The sequence below is a fragment of the Lynx rufus genome, unplaced genomic scaffold (assembly GCF_022079265.1).
Source record: "Lynx rufus isolate CCGP_SWC_20201006 ecotype Redwood Valley unplaced genomic scaffold, mLynRuf1.p SCAF_5, whole genome shotgun sequence".
Taxonomy (NCBI): Eukaryota; Metazoa; Chordata; class Mammalia; order Carnivora; family Felidae; genus Lynx; species Lynx rufus.
Genome location: NW_025814867.1, coordinates 36,914,085 through 36,940,182, shown reverse-complemented (window position 1 = coordinate 36,940,182; position 26,098 = coordinate 36,914,085). Strand labels below are relative to the sequence as shown.

General features: G+C 38.6%; 1 protein-coding gene across 3 annotated transcripts in view; it reads right to left on the bottom strand.

Moving 5' to 3' along the window:
* Positions 1-4,617: 4,617 nt before the first annotated feature.
* The window catches only part of RASA2 (RAS p21 protein activator 2), a 123,812-nt gene continuing 102,331 nt past the window's right edge, over positions 4,618-26,098 (bottom strand). For 2 of the 3 annotated variants that reach the window (XM_047099213.1, XM_047099214.1), the window contains exons 20-24: positions 13,169-13,251; positions 11,735-11,943; positions 10,934-11,037; positions 10,392-10,581; positions 7,558-7,687 (exon numbers count right to left, since the gene is read on the bottom strand). In XM_047099213.1, coding sequence (XP_046955169.1) covers positions 7,657-7,687; positions 10,392-10,581; positions 10,934-11,037; positions 11,735-11,943; positions 13,169-13,251 — 617 coding nt within the window. In that variant the 3' untranslated portion in view covers positions 7,558-7,656. Of the gene's footprint in view, positions 7,688-10,391; positions 10,582-10,933; positions 11,038-11,734; positions 11,944-13,168; positions 13,252-26,098 lie in introns of all 3 variants that reach the window. The other variant, XM_047099216.1, reaches the window with a different exon arrangement.

The window sequence follows — 26,098 nt, the reverse complement described above, 5'->3', positions numbered from 1 at the left end:
ACCCATGGGGGAGGGGAAGAAAAAAAAAAAAGAGGTTAGAGTGGAAGAGAGCCAAAGCATAAGAGACTGTTAAAAACTGAGAACAAACTGAGGGTTGATGGGGGGTGGGAGGGAGGGGAGGGTGGGTGATGGGTATTGAGGAGGGCACCTTTTGGGATGAGCACTGGGTGTTGTATGGAAACCAATATGACAATAAACTTCATATATTGAAAAAAAAAAAAAGAAAGTGTGGAGTAGGGTGGGGTGGGGGGCAGGGGGCGGGGCTTGCTCTAAGAAGTAAAGCCAGCGGGGGGGGGGGGGGGGGCGGGAGGGGGGGAAGGGGGGGAATGCCTGAATCTGTGCCTCATCTTCTTTAGTCACTAGAAGGGCTGATTATCATCCAAAATGTCCTCTGTGACATTAAAATGCGAGGGTCAGTCCCTTCTGCTCCTTGTTTGAATCCAAATAAATCACCTTCGCAAGTCAGTGCCAGCTTTGCTCTTTTAAGGCCGCTTTTTGTCTAAAAATTGTTAAAAGACAAACTGCAGCATATGAAACATTTTAAGAGTTTATTTGAGCAAAAATCAATTCCAATCAGACAGCACCAAACCGGAAGTAGCTAGGAGCTCTCTTCCTACAGAAGCCTGGGGAGTGACAGAGAAGGTGCGGAAGTTAGGAAAAGGAATGATTGGTTGGCTACGGCTTAAAGCCTAGTGGCTGTTTGGGACTGCTTTCCTTAGGTTTTGATTTTGTAACTCTGAGGCATTTATAGGCTTAGATTTTGGTTTGATTACAAAGGCAGCCATGACATCTAAAGCCACCTCCATCTAATAGCCTCTTTAATTAATTTAACACTTTGGCAGAATGAGTGCTGGGCTCTTTTCCTACACCAGGAAGCTTGTAAATCAGTGTTTTATTTATACATCAGTGACTTCATTAACAATCAGGACTCTATTAAAGGATGACAGGAAGACGATTATAATGCAGTCTATAGGGTCTGTCCCTGCTGCTAAATTGGTCCTCAGTCATGGAGCCTTGGGGAAATGCCAGTCACATTCTGTCAGGAAAGATCTGAAGGAATTGAATCATCTAGTGAAACTGTTGGGGAGGGGCCAGTGGGAAGGCCCTTGGGGGTTGTCTGGGTACTGAAATTGTAGAAGAATCCTCAGGTCCCTCTGGTCCTGTCTCTAGCTTGACCATGAGCAACTTGAAGGCATCATCTTAGGGCTCCTGAGCTTAGCAGAGTGCTTAGTGCATAACAAGGGCCCGGCACTTTGTTCTTGAAAATAAAAACTTAGGAATTGTACATGTAGAGGGGAACCAAAACCTAAAGAGGTTGTCTGACCAAGACCATAAAGGTAGTTTCCAGCTGAGTCGTGATTTTCAACCAAGGCATTGGTGCTCCATCATTAGTCCCAGTGTGTCATTCATTCACGGAATATGCATTAAGTCTCCTCAGCTAAGGGCGAGGGGCTGTGGGGTTACAATAAAGTCCCTCTTTACCCTCCAGAATCATTTACAGTCTACTGAGGAAGATATGAAAAATGTATAAGACTAGATATGATATATGCTGGTACTTATTGATTTTTTTTTTTTTTTTTTAACGTTTATTTATTTTTGGGATAGAGAGAGAGCATGAACGGGGGAGGGGCAGAGAGAGAGGGAGACACAGAATCGGAAACAGGCTCCAGGCTCCGAGCCATCAGCCCAGAGCCTGACGCGGGGCTCGAACTCACGGACCGCGAGATCGTGACCTGGCTGAAGTCGAACGCCCAACCGACTGCGCCACCCAGGCGCCCCAAGGGTACTTATTGATTTAAATGAATCTTTTCTAGGAATCATTACCATGGATATCATATGCTTTATCTAAGCACAAACCTGTATCTCAGTAAATAAACCTTCCTTTCTTCCAGTTGATTAGACTCCCTCCTTTCCCCCATAGTCCATCTGGCTACAAATCCTATGGATTCTGCTTCAACTATACCCGGACTTTAATCATTCCTCATACACTCCATGCTATCACCCCGAGGACCCAGCTGCCATGATCCCTCACCGGATCAGCGTATCAGCTGACTGGGTCTCCTACTTCCTCCTGTGCCTTCCTTGAGACCTCTCTCAACTAGGCTCAAAACCCCCCAGGACCTGGCTCCTACCATTCCCCTCATTCTTTGTGCTCTGGCCACACTAACGTCCTTGCTGTCTTTGAGCACACCATGCATTTTATTTCTTCTGCCTTTGAGGATCTTTTTCCAGACATCCTTGGGACTGCCTTTCCTCACCTCTTCGTTGAAATATCTCCTTCCTAGTGAAGCCTGCCCTGACTACCCAGTTTCAAAGGGTATGCCTGCACCTTCCAGTCCCATGTGTGGCACTCCCTGTGTCCTTTCCTGGCTTTGTTCTGGAATACTTACTACCATCCAATATTTTTAACTTCATTAGTCGTCCTTCTCTCCGTGGAGTATAAGCTCCAAGGAAGCAGTGATGTGGCAGTGTCCTCACTCCTCACACATATTTTGATGTAGAATTTAGGACTGAGCCTCAGGCTCAGGATTTGGAATTTAGCCCACATTCCAGTGTTTCCCAAACTTTAAAACCATGCCCCACATTAACACAAATATCTCAAGTTCCATACTGAAAAGGGCCTCCAAGTGAGAAGTACAGTCCCACCTTTCCATCAGTATCAGTAATGATCAGTAATGTTGAGCTTTTTTGGTAGTGTGAATTATAAAACTAGATGTGTGTTTATATTTTCAAGTGTAAAATTTTAACAATGACTATGCCTTTTCAAACTATGTGCCTTCCTTCCCCTGAGCCCTCTCCTCTGTCTCCTCTGAGAGATTCCCATTATGCTTCTCTAGGGGTCATTGATAACCCATCCTGCATTGAGAATCCATCTAAAATGAAGGGTGCTTCTTTAACAGGCAGTGTGGCTTTCTCAGTTCTCAGATAAGGAATATGCTACATTTGGAAAACAATGTTGTTCACTACAGCCAAAAGAACTCTTCCTTGAGGAGCAAAAACTTGATATATCTAAGGACTAAACACATGTCAAAAAGTAGATCAACACAAAGAAAGCACAAAGGTGGTATAAAACAAAGCGGATTTGAAATACAAAGCAGAAAACAAATCTTGATAGGACTTAAACAGGTTATACCATTTCTGCTGTTAACACAAAATACAGGCATAAGCTTAAAATATGGTGCAAATGAGGTCACCAAGCAAAGAAGTCAAATGGCAAAATGACAGGACTTTTGGCCACCAAAGACCAAACCTCAGGTAAGTCAGGTAAGTATGCCTATGAGGAATCAAGACCAAAAATCTCTGAAGAGTGGTTAGTTGATTTTGAAGCATGTCATGTGTAGCAAGAAAGGCTGTTCTCTGAAGGCCACGGACATGGGAGTAGTGCTATTGGCAATCAGAACCCAGAAGTGCTAGCCACGCCTTTGTATTCTGGTGTACACATGAAGGGGCCCTACTTGACCTCTATTTACAGGTATCTCCTCTTTTGGAATCCTGAAATTTGGAAAGGGAAAAGTAGGACAGCCTCTCTCGTCAAAGAACTAGCTTGTTCATATCACAGACTATAACTTGAAGTCACTGATGTTTCTGACAAGTTCTAATACATGAGCTAGTATGAGCAGGATTCTGGTATCTCAATAAAAATAGGATCCCTAGGTATTTGGAACCTTGCTTGTTCCTCTTTATTAACCTCAAACTCTTCTGGAGTCACAGGGGCTAAATTTTACAGAGGTTCATTTAGAAATGAAAAGAGGGCTGCTGCAGCACTAATGGGGAAACACCCTAGCTGCTCTCGTTGTGGGCACAAGCTACCCACTAACCCGGTCTTTGGTGCTGTTACTTTATATTTTCTAGAGAATTCAGCATGGCACAACATGGTGAAATCCTAACATCCAGACGGACCGCACTAAAGGTCAAACTATAGGGCAGGCTAATGTGTAGGACCTGAGTAACCAGAAAAGCTCTGATGCCAACATTTTGAGAAAAGTAGAACACAGGATACTTTAAAAAGTCTAGGGGCACCTGAGTGGCTCAGTTGGTTAAGTGTCCAACTTCGGCTCAGGTCATGATCTCACAGCCCATGAGTTTGAGCCCCAGGCTCAGAGCCTGGAGCCTCTTTTGGATTCTGTGTCTCCCTCTCTCTGCCCCTCCCCCACTTGTGCTGTCTTTTCCTCAGAAATAAACATTAAAAAAAAAAATTTTTTTTTTTTTTTAAAGTCTAACATAGGCTGAAAAAGTCAGCTCTAAACAACTTACCTAGACAGGAGGGGAATATATTCCTGTATACCAGATGTGCCTGGCTATCGGGAATGAAGGAATCCTGCATGGTGCCTTCACTCTGTAGGTCCTCAAAACAAGTCTGTTGAATGAATAAGCAAATTAAGGACCATAGTGCATCAAAAATCAGCCTAGTTAAGTGCAAGAAAAGAATCTGAGCTCTTTCCAGATTGCTTTATTCTTTTTTGTTCCTGAGGAGTTCTCAAATTTGCTATTTCCTTACTAACAGGTAAGGTATAATAATTTTAAACAAGCAGAATTCTGAAACCAGTAAGAAAGTGAGGTCTCACAAAGAATAGGCTTCTTGTAATTTATTTGAGTTATTTCCAAGCGACAGTTACAAAAGTTTTTAATTTTTATTAATACTCTTGATAAGAAAATAAAATTTAAATAAAAATACATTCTCAACAATACAACATGGTTACACAAATTCACTACATTAAGTTTTGATAACTTATATTTTCAAACTGGACACTGTAAAAACCAATATTTACTAGCAACATATTAATTTCCAAGTTAATAAAAATGGAAGCCAATAACATCAGTCATGACAGGTAATTTAACTCTAGAATGAGTCCTGTATTTTTCACATACTGTAAGGACACCTAAAAGGCTTTGTAGCATTGTCATTACAGGATGTACCGTTAGAACAAATTAAAGGTGCTTTTACTAAAAAAAAAAAAAAAAAAAAAAGCAAAAAGAAAGAAAGAAAAAGAAAAAAGTCTGTTCTCTAAAACCTGGCACTAATGAGTCTATGAATGAAATCAGGCTTCAGAAACAAACAAAAGCCACATCATTCATCACTTTTCTTTTATGATAAGGGAAAACCTAGTTTTGACACTTAGCCATTACCCGTGATATTAAAACATACTTCTTTGGCAAATAAAATCATTCAACTTGATACATTAATATTCCTGGGAGTAAAAAACTTTGCTATTGCCATCATCTTACTAAATGACTATTAAAAAACCAAACTAAAAAAACCCCAGAACAAACAATAACAACAGATCGCCAAAATCGCAACTGATGAAAATGGCTAAACTAAGAACCAGAACTGGCATTTATGGCAAGGGTTTTTCCAAATCATCCTTTTCTGTCCTTCTAGGCGTTTTCAGGTTTTTAGGGTGAAGTGAGCTGCCATGTAGTTTTCAAGTGTGGAAAAGGCAGAGAAAGCACATCACATAGCAGAAACCAAAGTACTCCTAAGTAACAACAGAGGGATGAGGCCCTTGGAAGCAAGTACCTAGGTTATCCTAAGATCCTACTGACATGGTCTTTTATTTCAGAAGACTTTAAAGAAAATTAATTTAATTTCACATTACTTCTGTTTAGGCTGTGCCAAACCGGTTAATTCCAGTCAAACAGGGTGTTTAAAAGTGTCCTGTGAAAAAAATAACTTTATGACTGAACTCTTCCCTTCAAATTCAGAGTCATGTATTCACACACAGCCTTGGTCCCTTTGATAATGCCATAATCTTTAAAAACCACCATAATAGGGGATTTGATATCAGAAATATTAAAAAAAATATTTCTTTTGCCTTGAAGAACTAGCAGAGGGCTAAAACAGCCACTGGAGAGTAACAAGTGGTAATTGGCAATGCTCACATGTCCTTTTCAGGTAGACATCTCAGAGACTCTTAAAAGGACATTTCAATCTGAATGAAATTCAACAATGAGAAATTTATTAAATGGTTAAATTCTTTCACATTGATAAATCAGTGTAATTTATGGAATATACAAGCTCATAAAATTTAAAGGAATCTTTCAAATTTGTCTTTAAAATGGGCCAGGAATAAACCTACCATAATGGAGACTAGGACTGATTCTTAAATAAAACCAAATGATTTTAACAAGTCATTTAGAGAAATACATTGGTCAGTTATAATCATTTATGGAACAACTTTGATTGTGTGCCAATGGTCTTTAAAAAAATTCCCTAGTAATAATATAATTTAAAAACAACTACTCACCAATAACGTAACTGGCAAAGTATATCCTGAAGTTTAGCTTATGCTCAGGAAAACAAAAAAAGCACTACTAGCTAGACTTACATTGATAAGTCACAGTTTTAAACAGAAATATGTAAATACTCCAAGGTTCAAGGTACCACATTTAGAAAATGATTTAAATTTAAAAAGACAGAATAAGAGTACCATGGTTTTTAATACTGATGAAGCAATTTGTATCCCTCTTAACTTCAAGGAAGCAACTTGCTTCGAATGCTTATATACAATTATGGTTTTTAGGATAAAAGTAAATCATTACGGAAAAACAGAATTAAAACAGTTGCTTGCCCACACTCCTTTTGGCTAGCAGGCAATAAGAAAACAGCAATGAAATATAAACATTTTCAGGAAAGCACTATTTCTAGACTTAAACACTGATCATTCAACTGATCATAAAGATTAGATACCACAGAGTATCTAAAGTATAATCTGGGGCAGCCCAGATTATTAAAGTGCGCCGAGTGACTGTTCTCGAGTTAGCTCCCAACCTCACACTAGGAGGAGGGTGTCCTGGTGGTGGCCCTTATAATAATGCGGAGTAACGGGTGAAGTCAAGGGATTTTCCTACCACCGTCTTTCACCGTTTCCTGTCTCTTCTTTTTCAGAAGAGACGTCCTTACAAGTCATATTAACTCGAACTCTCAAATCAAGAAAATGAGTACCTGATATTTAAAACAACAACAAAAATTTAGTGATCTCATTGTATTTCATCTGCCATCACTCATCCCAAATGTAAACAAGATGCACAAAACAGTATATGTTCTCTGATTCCTCCTGTCTGGGTTCTGTTTACATCTTTAAATAGGCAAAAGGATCCACCAACCTTCAAGGATGCTCTGGCAGTTTTCTAAAGTCCCTAATGTAATCTGTAATGACTAACAGACAAAAGGAAAAATCTCTTTTTTTTTTTCTTTTTTGAAGAGGGAGGGTCTAGATGAACTAATTGGAAAGCTCTGAATTGTCATGGATTGGGATTCTCTAGTAAAACACAACACTGGCAGTATAGAGCAGGCACTAATGGTAGTGAAAGTCCACAGAACATGGAGTGTTACAAGAAGAGATGGTTGCTTGCTATGGAGGAGTTCTTTTGTTACAAAGCTTCTTTAGGAAGATTCTTTCTATTAAAAACAAGTTGCAGACGCATGGCTTTTGACACGTAAGATACGAAGGGAATCTTGAATTTCAAATTCTCTAGTAATGCATCAATACCAGGATTCCCAGTTACTTTCAATTATTAAATATTAAATACAACGTGAATGCAGGTGACACTGAAGCCAATGTTCATTCTTAAATACTAAGAACAAAATACATAATGAATTGAAAAACTCCAACAAAAACAGTATTTTCCAGTTCTTCTGAATCAATTGGTCACACTCTAAGATGTTTTTCCTACAATTGGATTTTCCCTAAAAAATAAAAGAAAACCATTTTTCAAAAGTCAGAAAATATAACTTTAAAAAGTGACAAATTATCTCATAGTATCCATTAAGTATAATTTTCCCCTGATAATCTCCCACGTCAAGGCTTATTTCATTAATTCAACAAGTATTTACTGATCACCTTTTAAATGTAAGGCACTATTCTAGAAGCTATGGATACAGTAGTGAACAAAATAGACAAAACCCTGCTCTCACACAGCTTACTTTCTGGCATAGGGAAAGTAAAACAAACAAGGAAGATATTTAGTACAAGAGAGACTGGCATTTTTTAATAGAGAAAAATAAAGCTGGGAAAAGATACAGTGTGTGTGTGGGAGGGGATAGGTACTATTTAAGAAGGGTGGTCAAGCATTGGCTAGGACCTCAGATGGAAATTTCCAGGGACTCCAAGAAAACTTGTTTTAGCACTGTTGGAAGAGAGCCAATTACACTAACATAGAAAAGACAGGATTCAGTTAAGCGTCTGACTATTGATCTTGGTTCAGGTCTTGATCTCAGGGTTGTGAGTTCAAGCCCCTCATCATTGGGGGCATGGAGCCTACTTAAAAAAACAAACAGGGGCGCCTGGGTGGCGCAGTCGGTTAAGCGTCCGACTTCAGCCAGGTCACGATCTTGCGGTCCGTGAGTTCGAGCCCCGCATCAGGCTCTGGGCTGATGGCTCAGAGCCTGGAGCCTGTTTCCGATTCTGTGTCTCCCTCTCTCTCTGCCCCTCCCCCGTTCATGCTCTGTCTCTCTCTGTCCCAAAAATAAATAAAAACTTTGAAAAAAAAAATTAAAAAAAAAAAAACAAAAAACAAACAAACAAACAAACAAAAAAAGGATGTGGATGGTTACGATAACCTTTCTAACGTACTGAGCCTTCTATCCAGGGAGAACAAAAACATTTACATCTGTCAAACTGTTTTTATTGTTCATAAATCAAAGATGTAATTAATAATCACATTATTTAAAAAAAATTATTTTGAGAAAGAAAGAATGTGTGCAGGGGAGAGGCAGAGGGAGGGAGCGAAGAAGGGAGGGAGAGAGAGGGAGAGAGAGGGAGAGAGAGGGAGAGAGAGAGGGAGGCAGAGGGAGAGAGGAAGGGAGGGAGGGAGGGAGGGAGAGAGGGAGGGAGGGAGAGGGAGAGAGGGAGGGAGAGGGAGAGAGGGAGGGAGGGAGGGAGGGAGGGAGATTGGGAGAGGGAGAGGGAGAGGGGGGGAGAGAGAGAGAGAGAGAGAGAGAGCGCGCGCACGCGAATGCGAATGAATGAATCCCAAGCAGGCCCTGCACTTTCAGCATGGAGCCCAATGTGGGCCTTGATCTCATAAACTGTGAGATTATGACCTGAGCTGAAATCATCAGATGCTTAACTGACTAAGCCAGCCAGGTGCCCCAATAATCACGTAATTTTTAAAGAATACTTCAAATGGTGGCACAAGGATTCAAAGCTCCCTCACTAATCAGCTGTATGACCCTGGGCAAAGCACTTAACTTCCCTGAGCCTCAGTGTCTCTAGCTATGAAATGGGAATATAACCATGGCTGATGCGAGGATGAGTGGGAGAGTGCACAGTGTGGCAAATACTCATTTGCTGGTCTAAGAACCATCCTCTCCTCTTCACCTCTGTGTGAACATGACTCTGATTCTAAGTGCTGGTACTGTGCAGACCTGTGTCCCAGGGAAAGCGGGGGGGGGGGGGGGTAACTTTAGATAAGGTTCTTTCTTCTTTGTGAGAAGGAAACAGGTCTTTCTGCCTCTGGATATTATATAAAAATAGTGAACTACTGCAACTCATCTGTGACCGTAAGAGGACAAGCTTGAGGAGGACGGAAACCATCCTGCGGAGGATGGGTTGGTGGCTGGATAGCCCTTGATGACAGTGCTGAGTTGCTGAACTAACCAGCCACGGAAGTCAGGACTTTATTTGTGAGGTAGAAACATGTCCTTTTGGTTAAGCCACATCAATGGGGATTCTAAAAACAATCTAAGTGATAGGATATAAAATATAAAACTCTGTATACATAATATACAGCGCTCAGCAGTGGACTAAGCTTCTAATAAAATGTTAGTTGTTGCTGTTGTTATCCATGGTAATATCCACCTACATCTGAGATGAGTCCAAAGAATCAACTATAAAATACTTCTAGCATTTTCACAGCTGTTTTTTTTTTTTAGTACTTAGTATGTATAAGGCACTGTCAGAGATATTAAGAAGGAAGAGAAATAGTAAAAACAAAACTACTAAGTATTCAATTTAATGGAATAATTAATTTTAACATTAAAAGTGGTGATAAAGTACAGCACCAACATAAAGAAACAATACCAGAACTACAAAGACAAAGATCATTGTGTGAGTGGACAGGGGAACTTAACACACAAGAGAAAGGTTCTGAGCTGGGTCCTGAAAGATGAAGGTAGGCGGGAGGCCTGCACGTCAGTTGTACATACCTAGTAGTAGTTGGAATCTCAGACAATGTTTATTTATTTATTTTTTTAATATGAAATTTATTGTCAAATTGGTTTCCCTACAACACCCAGTGCTCATCCCAACAGGCGCCCTCCTCAGTGCCCATCCCCCACTTTCCCCTCTGCCCCACCCCCCATCAACCCTCAGTTTAGTCTCAGTTTTCAAGAGTCTCTTACGGTCAAACACTGTTTAAAAATGTGTTTAGAGTATCTTAAAAATACTTACTTGCTCCCATATTTTGCACTAGTTGATCTTTTCTTCCTATACTTCTCATGAGGTTCATCTAGCTTCTCTATGATGCTTTTTATTTGCTTAATTGTCTTAAAGGTTGTTACAGAATCCTCAATTACAAAGTTAGAATAATCATCAGGCTCTTTCTGTGGTCCTTGATAGACTGCTATAGTTCCACAAGCCTCTACAAGGAGCAGTAAAATCTCTGATCAGAAAACTAAATTCCACAAATGTAATTTTTAGAATACATAAGAACTTTTCAAGTTTTTCAAGCTGGGAAGATTTCCCACTGGAAATGCACAGATAACCCAGATACTTTCATTTTATTAATTACGAACAACACATATATGCAAAAACAGTACTTTCATGAGTATCTATGAAAAACGCCCACTTGAGAGTTTATCAATGTTCATATAAGTAATATTTTGGTAAAGCTAGGGGTATTTTCAATTTTAAGACAATGCCAAAGCAATTATATCAGTAACTGGTAATGAAGGATCATGGGTTATATAAAAATATTTTAATTGTACATTTACCTTCCATTTTCTGCAGCTTAAGTAAACTGAGGGTAAAAAGGGAATAAATTCTTTCTGTTTCTCTGTCTTCATCAATATCTATTTGGATGTCTGCAGGGACACCTCTATGGTAAAAAATGAAATTAAAGACATTGAAAAATTTAACTTTGTTAACATGCTGAAAACTTTTGGTGGCTTGAGACTAGAAAACAGAACCACAGAACTTCGCAGAAGGAACCTCAGCAATCTAGTCTCATCTGATAATCTAATAAAATGGGGCCATGAGAGCTTTGGTCATTATGCAACTCTAATCCAAATCCAATCTAAAGAGAAATCATTTTCATAACACCTATGCTTCATCACAAAAGCAATATATTACTTCTTAAGTCGACACAGCTACCTACGATGGCTGTTCCATGCAATCAGAAAGAGAATGCTAAGTCCTTCCTTGCTCAGGCTTGTGTATCTATTTTAAAATTGCCCATCCTGACCCCAATTTTTTGACCTGGGCCAAACACTGGAGAAAATTTTCACCACCCCAAGAAGTGTATCCATGAGCACTCCCCAAATCTCCCTCCTTCTAGCCTGTCACAACCACTAAATTATTTTCTGTGTCTATAAATTTACCTACTCTGGATACACTATACAAATGCCATCATATAGTATATGGCCTGTGTCTGGCTTCTTTCACTTAGTATGTTTTCAAGGTCCATCCATGTTGCAGCATGTATCAGTACTTCCTTCTACTTTATGGCAGAATTTTTCTTTCTGTCCATATACCACACTTGAAACATTGCTTTTTTTAATGAGAAAGAAACTTACGCAGTACATGGCTTGCAGCCCAGAGCGTTTTCACTGGTCTCCAGACAGCAGAGCCAGTTTCCATTGAGATACGCAGAGGGATGATAAAAACTGAGCCTGTTCTGATTGCATCGGCTGACCCTGCAGAGTACGTCTATCCATTCATTAGCTTCTACACAATTATTTGCCTGGACATAGAGCGGTTTCTCCATATGTATTACTTGGAACATCTTCATAAGCAATTAAGATAAAAAGTTAGTAACAGAGTCTAAAAACCAACACAGTACAAACAGAAAAAGTTATGTAAAAGAAATATAGTTTGCTTGGCTAGATAACTGCTATTCAGGTAGCTTATGAATTGTTATTTTCTTTTTTTTATTTATAATTTTTTTTTAACATTCATTTATTTTTGAGAGAGACAGTGTGAGCAGGGCAGGGGCAGAGAGAGACAGAGAGAGACAGAGAGAGAAAGAGAGAGAGAGAGACAGACAGACACAGAATCTGAAGCAGGCTCTAGGCTCTGAGCTCTCAGCATAGAGCCCAATGAGGGGTCGAACTCACGAGCCACGAGATCATGACCTGAGCAGAAGGCAGACACTTAACTGACTGAGCCATCCAGACACCCCATGAATTGTTACTTTTCAAGTAAGTTAGTTCCAAGGACAATCTGAGTCACGTGGTACTAAGTAGTACCACAGAATATAATTTTTAGAAGCCACACATGTCCAAAGAATGAACTCTATCATATAAACACTAATAAAGGGAGGGAAATGCAGATGGAGGAAAAAGTATGAGTAAGGGCAAAGCAGTGGGGAAATACAGAGAAACAGGAAATCATCCTGACTGGTTTGAGTACACAGTATATACTGAGTGGTTGCAGGAGATAAGATTGCACAGATTGGTTGGGACTATATTATTAAAGACTTGAATGTCAAAAAAAAAAAAAAAAAGACTTGAATGTCAAGTTGAGAGGTCAGATTAGGCACGTACTGAGAAAGTACCTTTAATAGGCTAGACAGACTATATAAGGCATCAACAATAATGGACAATTTATTTATTTAAAAATATTTTTTATTTGGGGCGCCTGGGTGGCTCAGTCGGTTGTGTCCAACTCTTGATTTTGGCTTAGGTAGTGATCTCAGAGTTCGTGAGTTCGAGCCCTGCATCAGGCTCTGCACTTTCAGTGCAGAGTCTGCTTGGGATCCTCTCTCTTCCTCTCTTTTGGTCCCTCACTCGCTTGTACTCTAAAAGATAAACTTTAAAAAATGTTTTTTATTTGAATACAATGGACACATGATGTTCCATTAGTTTCAGGAGCAATAATGGACAATTTTAAGACACAGTTCTAGCCAGCAATTATAAAATACTAATGATTAATGGCAAAAATAAAAACAATCTCTTAAAAATTTTCAACCAATACATTAAAACTTTAAAAATAATATTTATGTAACTTACATTTTTCTTGTTGAAAGAGCTCTCTTCCAGTTTTTCTACAGCAAGAATGTTTTTCACTGGAATTGTATAAATTGCATCTTTGCCTAAATTATTAATAAAAGTAGAACAAGATTAAAATAATTTCCATCAGAATTATGTGAGAGGTTAAATCTGTGAAGTTTAAGCTCATCCTCGTCATAGCAGGAATATAATCTGAAGGTTTCTGAATGATACACACTTAAGTATTCTTTGTTTTATGGAACAGATGAATTTTGCTTGTTTTCTATAAAGTGACTTCCTCTTTAGTTTTTTCAATATAAAGTTTTAAAAATTTTTACGGAAAAATGTGGGAAGAAATTTGATCTCAATGTAGAAAATTGAAATGTTACTATCTTTTGAAACAATTATATGGGGGCTGAAAAAATATTATACTTAGCAGTAGAGGCCTGCTCAAAACTTGCCCAGACATGGAATTTTCTTTCAGGGAGTTCTCACATAGGGAGTGACTCAGACTGTTCCTAAGTAGATTTTTTGCTGTTTTAATAGTGTAATATTTAAGGGGTTGACCCTGAAAACTATGATTGAAATTGAAAAATTGTTCATTACTATCATATACTGGCTGGTCAGATGACTAGAACTACCAAATTTACTCTAAGAGATATAGGGAACAAGAGTAAAGTTTTTATTTGGAAGAGTGAATCCTTCACCTAATTTAAGAATTTGGAAATCTGAGTTTGCTAAAGGAGCTCCATTATAACATATCATGATGATATGATGTATTTTCGATTTATAATTTACCAGAATAGACACTATCTCATATATTTATAGAAACTATAAGCAAATATAGTTATGACTTTTCCTGGCCATTCTGTAATATTGTTCTTAGTAAAATCAAAGCTTTGCTTTTATTCTCACAGAGTTTAATGACATATGTATTTAAGTGCTGGAGGTTAAGACCTTTACACTTTGTACTGGTCCATGGATTAATGTACAGCTTTCTAATCAAAGACAGTTATTTGGTTAATAAAGGTTAACCTAAAATATTTGCAGAGAGGTTAACCTAAAATATTTGTTAAGCCTGGTTGCTGGTGTAAAATCTAAAATTTGTGTAATTCAAGCAGATGTGATGTAACATTTTTTTAAAAAGATAAAGTTACTTAATTCAACTATCATACATTTAATGCCTACTATATACCAGACACTGTTCCAACCACTTTGGATACAGTAGTAAACAGAATATCTAAGACCCCTAATGAAGTCTGCGCTTAGGTCTAGAAAGACTGGTAGAAGACAAATATTAGGTCGAGATAAATGTTACAATGAAAATAACCTGAGGTGATATACTAGAAAGCAATTGGGAAGTGACTTTAAATTGGGTAGTTAAGGAAAACTTTTCTCAGAAAACATTTAAATTCAACAAATACAAATCATAAGTGCAAGAGAAAATAAGAAAAGACTATCAGCAGTTTCCTGGAAGCAGACAAGATCAAATTTATGGCAGCGGGGGGGAGGGGGAGGAGGGAAGAGTAAACTGAAGGAAGCCACAGCCCGAACCAGATGAAGGAAAAGACATCTGCAAAAGTAGTAGTTAGAAGAGAGCTTCAAGCCAGAGTCAAGGGACACAGACAGCTGGGGACTGGAGACACAGGATGGATGGACGGACGGACACACACACACACACACACACACACATACACACACACACACTCAGACATACATGGAGATGATTAATAGGTAAGCTGCATCTGGGAGAGCTCCCCCTCCCTCAGACTGTACTAAGCAGCAGTCAACAGGGGTGCATGTTCCAGGCTCTAGCAGTAATGATGCCTACTGGGGCTGCAACCACAGTACTATGTCACAGGTAGTCGCTGACCCTCAGAGGGAAGGAGAGCTTCCACACCAGGAGACAAGCACCCGCAGCCTTGCCCCTTGGCAGCTTGTCCTGTACTTCCCTCACAATCATTGGCAGGAGGCTACTGAACACTCAAGCAGATGAACAGACTGTAAAAACATAAAGATGAGGAAATCACCAAAAAGATCATCAAACAATGAGGAAAATCAGCACCCTGAAGGAGACACACAGACGCAACAAAGAGGATAACATTTAAGGAAATGAAGGGTATAATAAATTTCCTTTGAGTACTGATCTACATGGGGTAGCACCATAGAAATTCCAGATAATTTTATATTTTTGCAGGAAGTTTCTATCTTTAGATTTATTTTATACATAAAGCATTCACACACCCTGGAATTAATTGCTGGATTTGTTCATTTCTGGGCAAATTATAACAGCATTTGTAGAGAAAACACATTGCTCCCAAGCACACATACTATCATGATGTCGTTAGAGTTAACTTCATAGTTAGCAATATTAACTGAAATGAATTGCAAGTTGAATTAGTAAAAGAGGAGATTTCACTGAGGGCTCTCCAAAAATACAGTACAAATGAACAAAGACACAAAAAATTAAAAGAAGAGCCATGATGGACAGATTTAGAAGTTTCAATACCTGATAAGAATTCCAGAAGCAGAACAGAAAGAGTGTTCCGGAGAAAATTACCAATGGAAATGTCCCAGAGATAAAAATAGCAATCTTCAGACTGAAAGGACCCAAGTGCTGAGCAGGATGGAAAGAAAAAGACCATTACCTCATACTAGGGAGTCAAATATTAGAACTTGAAGACTAAAGAAAGTCCTAAAAGTTTCTAGGGAGAAGAATCAAGACAGAACCAGACTGATATCAAAATTCTCACCAGCAAAAATGTAAACTAGGAAACCATTAAGTAGTATCTTCAAAGTTCTGAGGGAAAATTTTAAATCCAGTCTCACTATCATTGAAGAGTAAGGGTAAAATACATTGTTTAATACTCAAAGACCCAGAACAATTATCAGCCATAAGCCTATTGAAATAATTCTTTGAGGAAGCACTCCTGCAAAATAAAAAATAAATGCAGGAAAAGGCAAATATGTTATGCAAGAAATATTGCTGGGTAAAGAAATCAGCAAAACTGTTAAGCATGGATAGAAAATCATTAAAATGTAACATATAAAGTTAAAAGAAAAATGAGAACCTAGTATTACATTTTGGATGACTTCACTAGGGAGTCATTAGCTTTCCCATTAGTTTGGGAAAATAATGAATTGAAAGCATCCTACGGTTCTTTTCCTGAGTGGGGACTTTGATTAACTGTAGACCTTAAGATAAACATGGAAGTTTAAATTTGTTAACAACTGCAGAGTTGAAATATGATGCCCAAATTCTCTCATGAGACAGAGTGTACGAGCACACAATCAAGAATGTGCGTGGGCCTGATTATTACAATAAAAAGGCAGGAAAAGGAAAATAAACCCAATAAACAGAAAAGCCTAGTAAACAGAAAGCACAAAACAAAGCAGTAATCATAATAATCGTAATAAATGTTAGTGCATTAAGTTTCCCTATTAGATGAATGAAACCCGGTTTCAGTTAAAATCTCCATTATTTCTACCAAAAAGAGTTACCATATGACTCATCAATTCCATCTCTACGTATACACACACCCAAGAGAATAAAAAACATATGTCCATACAAATGTTCACAGCAGAATTGCTCATAATAGGAAAAAATTGGGAACAATTTAAATGTCCAACTTATTAATGGATAAACAAGATTTGGCTTATATCCATACAATGGATTTAGTCATAAAAGGAACAAAGCACTGACTCAGCCTATATCATTGATGAGCTTAGAAAACATTATGCTAAGTGAAAAAAGTCAGTCACAAAAGGTTATATATTTTATGAGTCCATTTATATGAAATCCCCAGCACAGGCAAATCCATAGACACAGAAAGTAAACAGATAGTTGTTAGGAGCTGGGAGAAGGGAGGAATGACGAGTGACTTCTAATGGGCATAGAGTTTCCTTCTGGGGTGATAAAATGCCCCAGAATTAGTGATCTTACAACTTTGTGAATATGACAAAAAAAGCTTGCTGAGATTTGGAGTAGCACTGTGTTAAAATCAAGATGAACTGGAGAGGTAAATTTGAGAAGTGACTTCTTAAAAAATACTGAATCTTCCAGTTCACAAACATGATGTAGGTCTCCTTTATGTCTTCTTTATTTTATCTCAGTAATGTTCTATTGTTTTCAGTACATAGGTCTTGTACTTCTTAGGTTAAATTTATTGCTAAATATTTTTGGGGGGAGGGGAGCTGCTACTGTAAATGGTATTTTTTTTATTAAGTTTTATTTATTCATTTTGAGAGAGGCAGAGCAGCAAGCGAGGGAAGTGCAGAGAAAGAAGGAGAGAGAGAATTCTAAGCAGGTTCCATGATGTTAGCACGCAACCTGATGTAGGGCTCGAACTCATGACCTGAGCCAAAACCAAGAGTCCAATGCTTAACCAATTGAGCCACCCAGACGCCCCTGTAAATGGTATTTTAAAGATTTCATTTTCTAGCAGTTTCCTTCTGATTTATAGAAATACAATTGGTTTATATATATATGAATTTTGTATCTCAAGGCCTCCACTTATTGGTTCAAGTATTTGTTTTGAAGATTCCTTAGGATACCTATGTATGCCTTTTATTTTATTTCTTTTTTGAGAGACAGAGACAGAGAGACAGAGTGCGAGCGGAGGGGGAAGAGAGAGAGGGAGACACAGAATCTGAATTAGGTTCCAGGCTCTGAGCTGTCAGCACAAAGTCTGACATGGGGCTCGAACCCACAAACCAAACTGTGAGATCATGACCTGAGCCAAAGTTGGATGCTTAACCGACTGAAACACCCACCCACCCACCCCATTTTCTACTTTAAAAATTTTTTGAAAACATTTTTGAGAGAGAGAGAGAGAGAGAGAGCGCGTGCGCGCAAGCATGAGCACACCAGTGGGGGAGGGGCAGAGAGAGGGAGACAGAATCCGAAGCATGCTCTACATTGTCAGCCTGACATGGGGCTCAAACTCATTAACTGTGAGATCATGACCTGAGCCAAAATCAAGAGCTGGACATTTAACTGAGTGAGCCACTCAGGTGTCCCTGCCTTCTTTCCCTTCCTTTTTTTTTTGGCCTTATTATATTACAATCTCATTGTGTTGTACAATCTTATTACAGCACAATGTTGAATAGAATTGAGAAAAGTAGATAATCTTTGCTTTGCTCCTGATATTGAATATGATGTTACATTTATTGTAATTATTGATAAGGCTGTGTTTAAGCTATCATTTTGCTATTTTTTGTTTCATTTTGTTTTCTACCTACTCCATCTGATTTTTGCTCCATTGTTCTTCCTCTCCTGCCATATTTGCTTATTTACTTTTTGGGTAAGGGAGAAGGGGTGGGCTATACTTTTTTTAAAAAAGGTTTTTGTTCTAGAGATTATAATATACAGCCTTAATTCATTACAGTCTACTTAAAATTATGTTGTCATTTCACATAAAATACAAAATACTTGCAATAATTTAGTCTATCCCTTCCCTTTCTGCTACTCCTGTCCTATATCAAGATTTGTTATAAACTGCGTAATTCAGTGTTATAAATTTTGCATTAAACAATTGCTTTTTATTTATTTATTTTGAGAGAGAGCATGAGTGGGTGGGGAAAGGGGCAGAGAAAGAGGGGAGAGAGCATCCCAAACAGGCTCCATGGGGCTTGATCTCATGAACCACGAGATCATGATCTGAGCCGAAATTAAGAGTCAGACACTTAACCGACTGAGCCACCTAGGTGTCCATAAACAGTTGTTTTTTAAAGAAATTGAGAAAAGAGAAAAGACATTCTTACATTTACCTACATATTTACCATTTCCAGTGCTCTTCATTCCTTCCTGCACATCTAAGTTTCCATGCGGTGTTATTTCGCTTCAGCCTGAAAATTTTCCTTTAGCATTCCTACAATACAAAGCTGTTTGCAATGGAGTCTCCTGGTTTTCATCTACCCTAAAGGATATTTTCATTTTTAAAGGAAATTTTCGGGGCACCTGAGTGGCTCAGTTGGTTAAGCGTCTGACTTCAGCTCAGGTCATGATCTCACAGTTTGAGTATGAGCCCCACATGGGCTGCCTGCTGTCAGCAAAGAGCCTGCTTTGGAGTCTCTGTCCCCACTTCTCTCTGCCCCTCCCCTGCTTGTGTGCACTCTCTCTCAAAAACAAATAAACATTTTTAAAAAATAAAGGAAATTTTCACTAGGATTCTAGGTTGAGAGTTTTTTTTCTCCAGCACTTTAAAGAGGTTATTATTCCATTGTCTTTTGGCTTTAGTTGCTTCTTATGAGAAGTTAGCTGTCAACTGTACTGTTGTTCTCCTGCATGCACTCTGTCTTCTGTTCTGCTTTTGAGATTTTCTATATATCTCTGGTTTAATTACTATATAGGCCTAAGTGTGATTTTCTTTATATTTATCAGGTTTGGAGTTCAGGGAGATTCTTAGATCTGTAAAATAAATTTTTTCACCAAATTCAGGAAAATTTAGGCCATTATTTCTTCAAATATTTTTTCTGCTCTACTCTTTCTCTACTCTCCTGACATTAATCATGCATTTACTAGACTGCCAAATATTATTCCAAAAGCCACTGAGGTTCTACTGGTTTTTTTCGCTTCCAGACTTTTTTCCCTGTGTTCCTAGATTGGATAATTTCTACTAATCTATCTTCAAGTTTCCTGAACCTTTCTTCTTCAATATTACAGTTGAAATATTTCACTTCTAGATTTCCATCTGATTCCTTTTAAGTTTCTATTGCTTTCTTTTAATGAAATCCCTCATTTCTTTACTCTTAACTGTCTTACATTGTCCTTGAAGTACTTATAATACCTTTAAAGTTCATGTCTGTAATTCCAACACATAAACCACATAGGGGACTTCTTAGTTTAATGTTTGTTCATTTTTTGAGAGAGACAGAGAGTGGGGGGGGGGGCAGGGCAGAGAGAGAGGGAGACACAGACTCTGAATCTGAAGCAGGCTCTAGGCTCGGAGCTGTCAACACAGCCTGATGTGGGGCTCAAACTCACGAGGTTGTGACTGGAGCTGAAGTTGGATGCTTAACCGACTGAGCTAGCCAGGCATCCCAGAGGGGTCTACTTATAAGGATTCCTTTTTCTCTTAGCTATGTGTCCTATTTTACTGTTTCTTCTCAAACTTGTTAACATTTCATTGTATACTGGACATTATGAATGACACATTGTAGATAAGGTGGATTCAGTTACCTTCCCTTGTACAGTTGCATTGGTTGATTGCTCTGAGGCTTGGTTTTATATTTTATTCTGAATCTTAGGACACAGTCTTCACTGCTGAGCCACTGCCCTTTTGATATTTCAATGAAAACCTCAGTGTGTTTAAGCCCATCTAAAATCCAAACTGTTTCTCCTGAGGAAAGAAACTGAAATCTGTTCATATTTTTAAATCTTTCCTGTTACTGCTTTTCAGTAACTTCTTTGAAGTTCCCCAATGCAGAAGCAGTTGAAGAGTCAGCCAAGGATTTCAGGGGAGTTCATATACAGAGTGGAAGGCTCATCCTTTTTTTTTTTTTTTTTTTTCTTCTCAATTTCCAGCTCCTCTGGCAGTCCTGAACTGTATCTTTCGATACCTCAAGCCAACAAAACTGTGGCTTTCTGCTTGAATTTCAGCCATCTCCCATTGCACTGGCCAGGAGTGCTTTCAGAGAGAAAAGCCATATAATCATATATTCCATCATGGCTCCCAGTTTTTGAGGGTCAAATCCTTCAGAGAGTTGTTTTATATATTCTTCCAAGTTTATATCTGTTATCTATGAAAGAATGAGTCTAAGACTGACATACTTCATTTTATTGTGTGCTTCTTTATTGTGCTTCACAGATACTGTGTTTTTTATACATTGAAGGTCCGTGGCAACCCTGCATCAAGCAAGCCCATTGGTACCATTTTTCCAACAGCATCTGTTCTCCTCGTGTCTGTGTCACATTCTGGTAATTCTCACAGTATGTCAAACCTTGCCATTATTATTGTATTTGTTATGGTGATAAGTGATCTTTGATGTTACTACTGTAATTCTCCTGGGGTGCCACAAACTATGCCCACATAAGACAACAAACTTAATTGATAAATGTTATGTGCGTTCTGACTATTCCACCAACCAGCCATTCTCCTATCTCTCTCCCTCTCCTTGGGCCTCCCTATTCCCTAAGACCTAACAATACTGAAATTAGACCAATGAATAACTCTACAATGGCTCTAAGTGTTCAAGTGAAAGGAACAGTTGTACGTCTCACTTTAAATCAAAAGCTGGAAATTATTAAGCTTAGTGAGGAAGGAATGTTGAAAGCCAAGACAGGCTCAAAGCTAGGTCTCTTGTGCCAAACAGCCAAGTTGTGAATGCAACAGAAAAGCTCTTGAAGGAAATATAAAAAGTGTCACTGCAGTGAACACATAAATGATAAGAAACTGCAACAGCCTTACTGATGATATGGAGACAGTTTTAGTGGTCGGGATAGATGATCAGACCAGCTACAACATTCCTTTAAGCAAAAGTCGAATCCAGAGCCTGGCCCTAACTCTTTCCAATTCTATGAAGGCTATCAGAAGTGAGGAAGCTCCACAAGAAAAGTCTGCAGCTAGCAGAAAAAGAAGGAAAGAAGCCATTTCCATAACACAAAAGTACAAAGCTAAGCAACAAGTGCTGATGTAGAAGCTGCAGCAAGTTACGTAGAAGATCTAGCTAAGGTAGTTAATAAAGGTAACTACACTAAACAAAATTTTCAATGTAGACAAAACAGTCTTATATTGGAAGAAAATGCCATCTAGGACTTTCATATCTAGAGAGAAGTCAATGCCTGGCTTCAAAGCTTCACAAGACAGGTTCACTCTCTTGTTAGGAGCTAATGTAGCTGACTTTAAGTTGAAGCCAATGCTCATTTACCATTCCAAAATCTTGGGGCCCTTAAAAATTATGCTAAATCTACTCTGCCTATGCTCTATAAATGGAACAACAAAGCCAGGATGACAGCACATCTGTTTACCACATGGTTTACTAAATATTTTAAGCCCACTGTTGAGACTTACCGCTCAGAAAAAAAACATTCCTTTCAAAATATTAATGCTCACTACAAGGTACCTGATCACCCAAATACTCTGATGAGGATGTACAATGAGACTAATGTTTCATGGCTGCTAACACAACATCCATCCTGCAGCCCAGGAATCAAAGAGTAATTTTGACTTTAAAGTCTTGACATTTAAGAAATACATAGCTATTAAGAAATACATAGTGGTTCCTCTGATGGATCTGGGCAACATAAATTGAAAACCTTCTGGAAAGGATTTACCATTCTAGATGCTATTAAGGATATTCACAGTTCATGCCAAGAGGTCAAAATATCAACATTAACAAGAGTTTCGAAGAAACAAGTTGATTCCAGCCCTCATTGGTTAACACTGAGGGGGTTCAATACTTCAGTGCAGGAAGCAACTGCAGATGTGTTGGAAAGAGCAAGAGAATTAGAAGCAGAGCCTAAAGATTATGACTGACCTCCTGTAATTTCATGATAAAACTTTAAATTCCATGATAAAACTTTAATGGATGAGAAGTTTCTTGTTATGGAGCAAAGAAAGCTGTTTCCTGAAATGGAATCTATTCCTGTGAAGATGCCATGAAGACTGCTGAAATGACAACAAAGGATTTAGAATATTACATAAACCTTAATTGATAAAGCAGAGGCAGAGTTTGAGAAGGCTGACTCCAATTTTGAAAGAAGTTCTACTGTGTGCAAAGTGCTATCAAACAGCATCACATGCAACAGAGAAATCATTCATGAAGAGTCAAGTGATGTGGTAAACTTCATAGTTGTCTTATTTTACGAAACTGCCACAGCCACCCCAGCCTTCAGCAACTTTAACCCTGATCAAGTCAGCAGCCAAACACTGAGGCAAGATCCTCTACCAGCAAAAAGATCATGACTGGCTGAAAGCTCAGAAGATTGTTAGCATTTTCTAGCAATGAAAACTTTTTTGGTCAATTTTTTTTTTTTTCAACGTTTATTTATTTTTGGGACAGAGAGAGACAGAGCATGAACGGGGGAGGGGCAGAGAGAGAGGGAGACACAGAATCGGAAACAGGCTCCAGGCTCTGAGCCATCAGCCCAGAGCCTGACGCGGGGCTCGAACTCACGGACCGCGAGATCGTGACCTGGCTGAAGTCGGACGCTTAACCGACTGCGCCACCCAGGCGCCCCTTTTTTAGTCAATTTTATTTTTAACTTTTTTCTTCCAAATTTGAAAATTCTAGTTGGTTAACATACAGTGTGATATTGGTTTCAGGAGTAGAATTTAGTGATTCATCACTTACATGTAACACCCAGTGCTAAACACAACTGGTGTCCTCCTTAATATACATCACCCATTCAGCCCATACCCCACCCACCTCCCTCCATCAACCCTCAGTTTGTTCTTTATATTAAGAATCTCTTATGGTTTGCTCCCCTCTCTCTCTTTTTTAATGCCCTTCCCAGATGTTCATCTGTTTTGTTTCCTAAATTCCATATATGAGTGAAATCATATGGTACTTGTCTTTCTCTGACTTATTTTGTTTAGCATAATAAACCCAGGCTCCATCCACATTGTTGCAAATCCAAGATTTCATTCTTAGCAATGAGGTAATTCTTTCTTTTTTCTTTTTCTTTCTTTCTTTCTTTCTTTCTTTCTTTCTTTCTTTCTTTCTTTCTTTCTTTCTTTCTTATCTATCTAAGTTACTGTCAAGTTGGCTGACATATAGTATATACAGTGTGCTCTTGGTTTGGGGGGGTAGATTCCTGTGATTTATCGCTTACATACAATACCCAGTGCTCATCCCAACAAGTGCCCTCCTCAATGCCCATCACCCATTTTCCCCTCTCCTCCACACTTCCTCATCAACCTTCAGCTTGTTTCTGTATTTAAGAGTCTCTAATGGTTTGCCTCCCTCCCTCTCTGTAACTATTTTTTCCCCTTTCCTTCTCCCATGGTCTTCTGTTAAGTCTCTCAAGTTCCACATATGAGTGATAACATATGCTGTCTTTCTCTGACTGACTTATTTCACTTAGCATAATACCCTCCAGTTCCATCCACATTGCTGCAAATGGCAGGATTTCATTCTTTCTCATTGTCAAGTAATATTCCATTGTATATATAATAGCACTATGAGGAATTTATCTGAAGGATACAGGAGTGCTGATTCCTAGAGGCACATGTACCCCAATGTTTGTAGCAGTGCTTTCAACAATAGCCAAATTATGGAAAGAGCCTAAATGCCCATCAACTGATAGATGGATAAAGCAATGAAGTATTTTTAAATTAAGGTATGTACATTGTTTAGAAATAATGCTATTGCACACTTAATAGACTACAGTAGAGTGTAAAGATAACATTTATACACAATGGGAAGCCAAAAAACTCATTTGACTCACTTAATTGTGAACTAGCTTTATTGTTGTGGTCTAGAACCAAACCTACAATATCTCCAAGGTATGGCTGTACAAGTTTCTTCACTATTGAGAACTCATGTGTCTATTTTCTAAAAAGGCAACTTCATCAGTGCAGTTGTACAAGCCCAAATCCTTGGAGTTATCCTTGACTTGCCTTTCTCTCACTCTTGATAACTCATTCTTTAGCAAAACATCTGAGTACTATCATTCAAAAAGATCCAGAATGTGATCCATTTTTATCACCTCCATTGCTACCAACTGGTCCAAGCAATTATCTCTGTTCCCCTGAATTACTGCAATACCCTTTTTTTTTTTTTAATGTTTACTTATTTTTGAGAGAGAGAAAGAGTGTGAGTAAGGGAGGGGCAAAGAAAGAGAGGAAAGACAATCCCAAGCAGGCTCCGCACTGTCAGCACAGAGCCTGACATGAGACATGATATAACAAAGCATGAGATCATGACCTGAGCCAAAATCAAGAGTTGGATGCTTAACTGACTGAGCCACTGAGTTGCCCCCTAGCCTCTTAACTAGTCTCCTTCCCCTTTCATTCTGTTCTCCATATGGCATAATGATTACTCCTATTAAAACATAAGTCTAATAATGTAATTCCTCTCCTTCAAGCTCTCTAATGCCTTTCCATCTTTGAATCAGAGTAAAAGTTTTAGAATGGCTCACAAAGCCCTAACATATCTAGTTTCTCCATGACCTCTTTGTTCTAAGTTCCTATGATTACCCCTTTATGTTTTCTTTCCCCACTAACCAGAAGAGCTTTCTCTTATCTCTTGAATACTCTAGGCATGCTCCTGTTTCAGGGCCTCTGTACTGGCTGCTGTTAACTACACATCACTATTAACCCAGATTTCCACCTGACTTACTCTCTTATCATCTTTAAGTCTTTGCTCAAAATGTCATTTTCTTAGCGAAGCCCTCACTGGCTAGACTTTTTAATACTGCAACTCTCCTCATAAGCCTATCATCCTCTATTCTCTTTACCTGCTTCATTTTTGTCTATCTCATTTATAATCATCCAATATAATACATATTTTTTTTATTTATCACTTTTAAGCTATGAAAATCCATAAGGGCAAACATTATGGTATGCTTTATTCACTACTGTTTTCTCCAGAGCCAAGGATCTGGCACACAGTAGGCACTCAATAAAATATTTATTGAATGAATGTATGACTGCAACAATGAAGTGTTCATTAGCTATCAAAGAAAAAATACTGCAGAACCCTGAGTGTAAAAATATGAACAGGTGAAAACCAAGTCAACCTAAATGTATTATTGAGATTTATGTTTAAAACACCACGTATGGGCGCCTGGGTGGTTCAGTTGGTTAAGCGTCTGACTTTGGCTCAGGTCATGATCTTGTGGTTCGTGAGTTTGAGCCCTGCATCAGGCTCTCTGCTGTTAGAACGAACCCTGCTTTGAATTCTCTGCCTCCCTCTCTTTCTGCACCTCCCCCACTCACTCTCTCAAAAATAAATACACATTAAAAAAAAAAAACCACCATCTAGATAGATGATATATGAACTGGAACA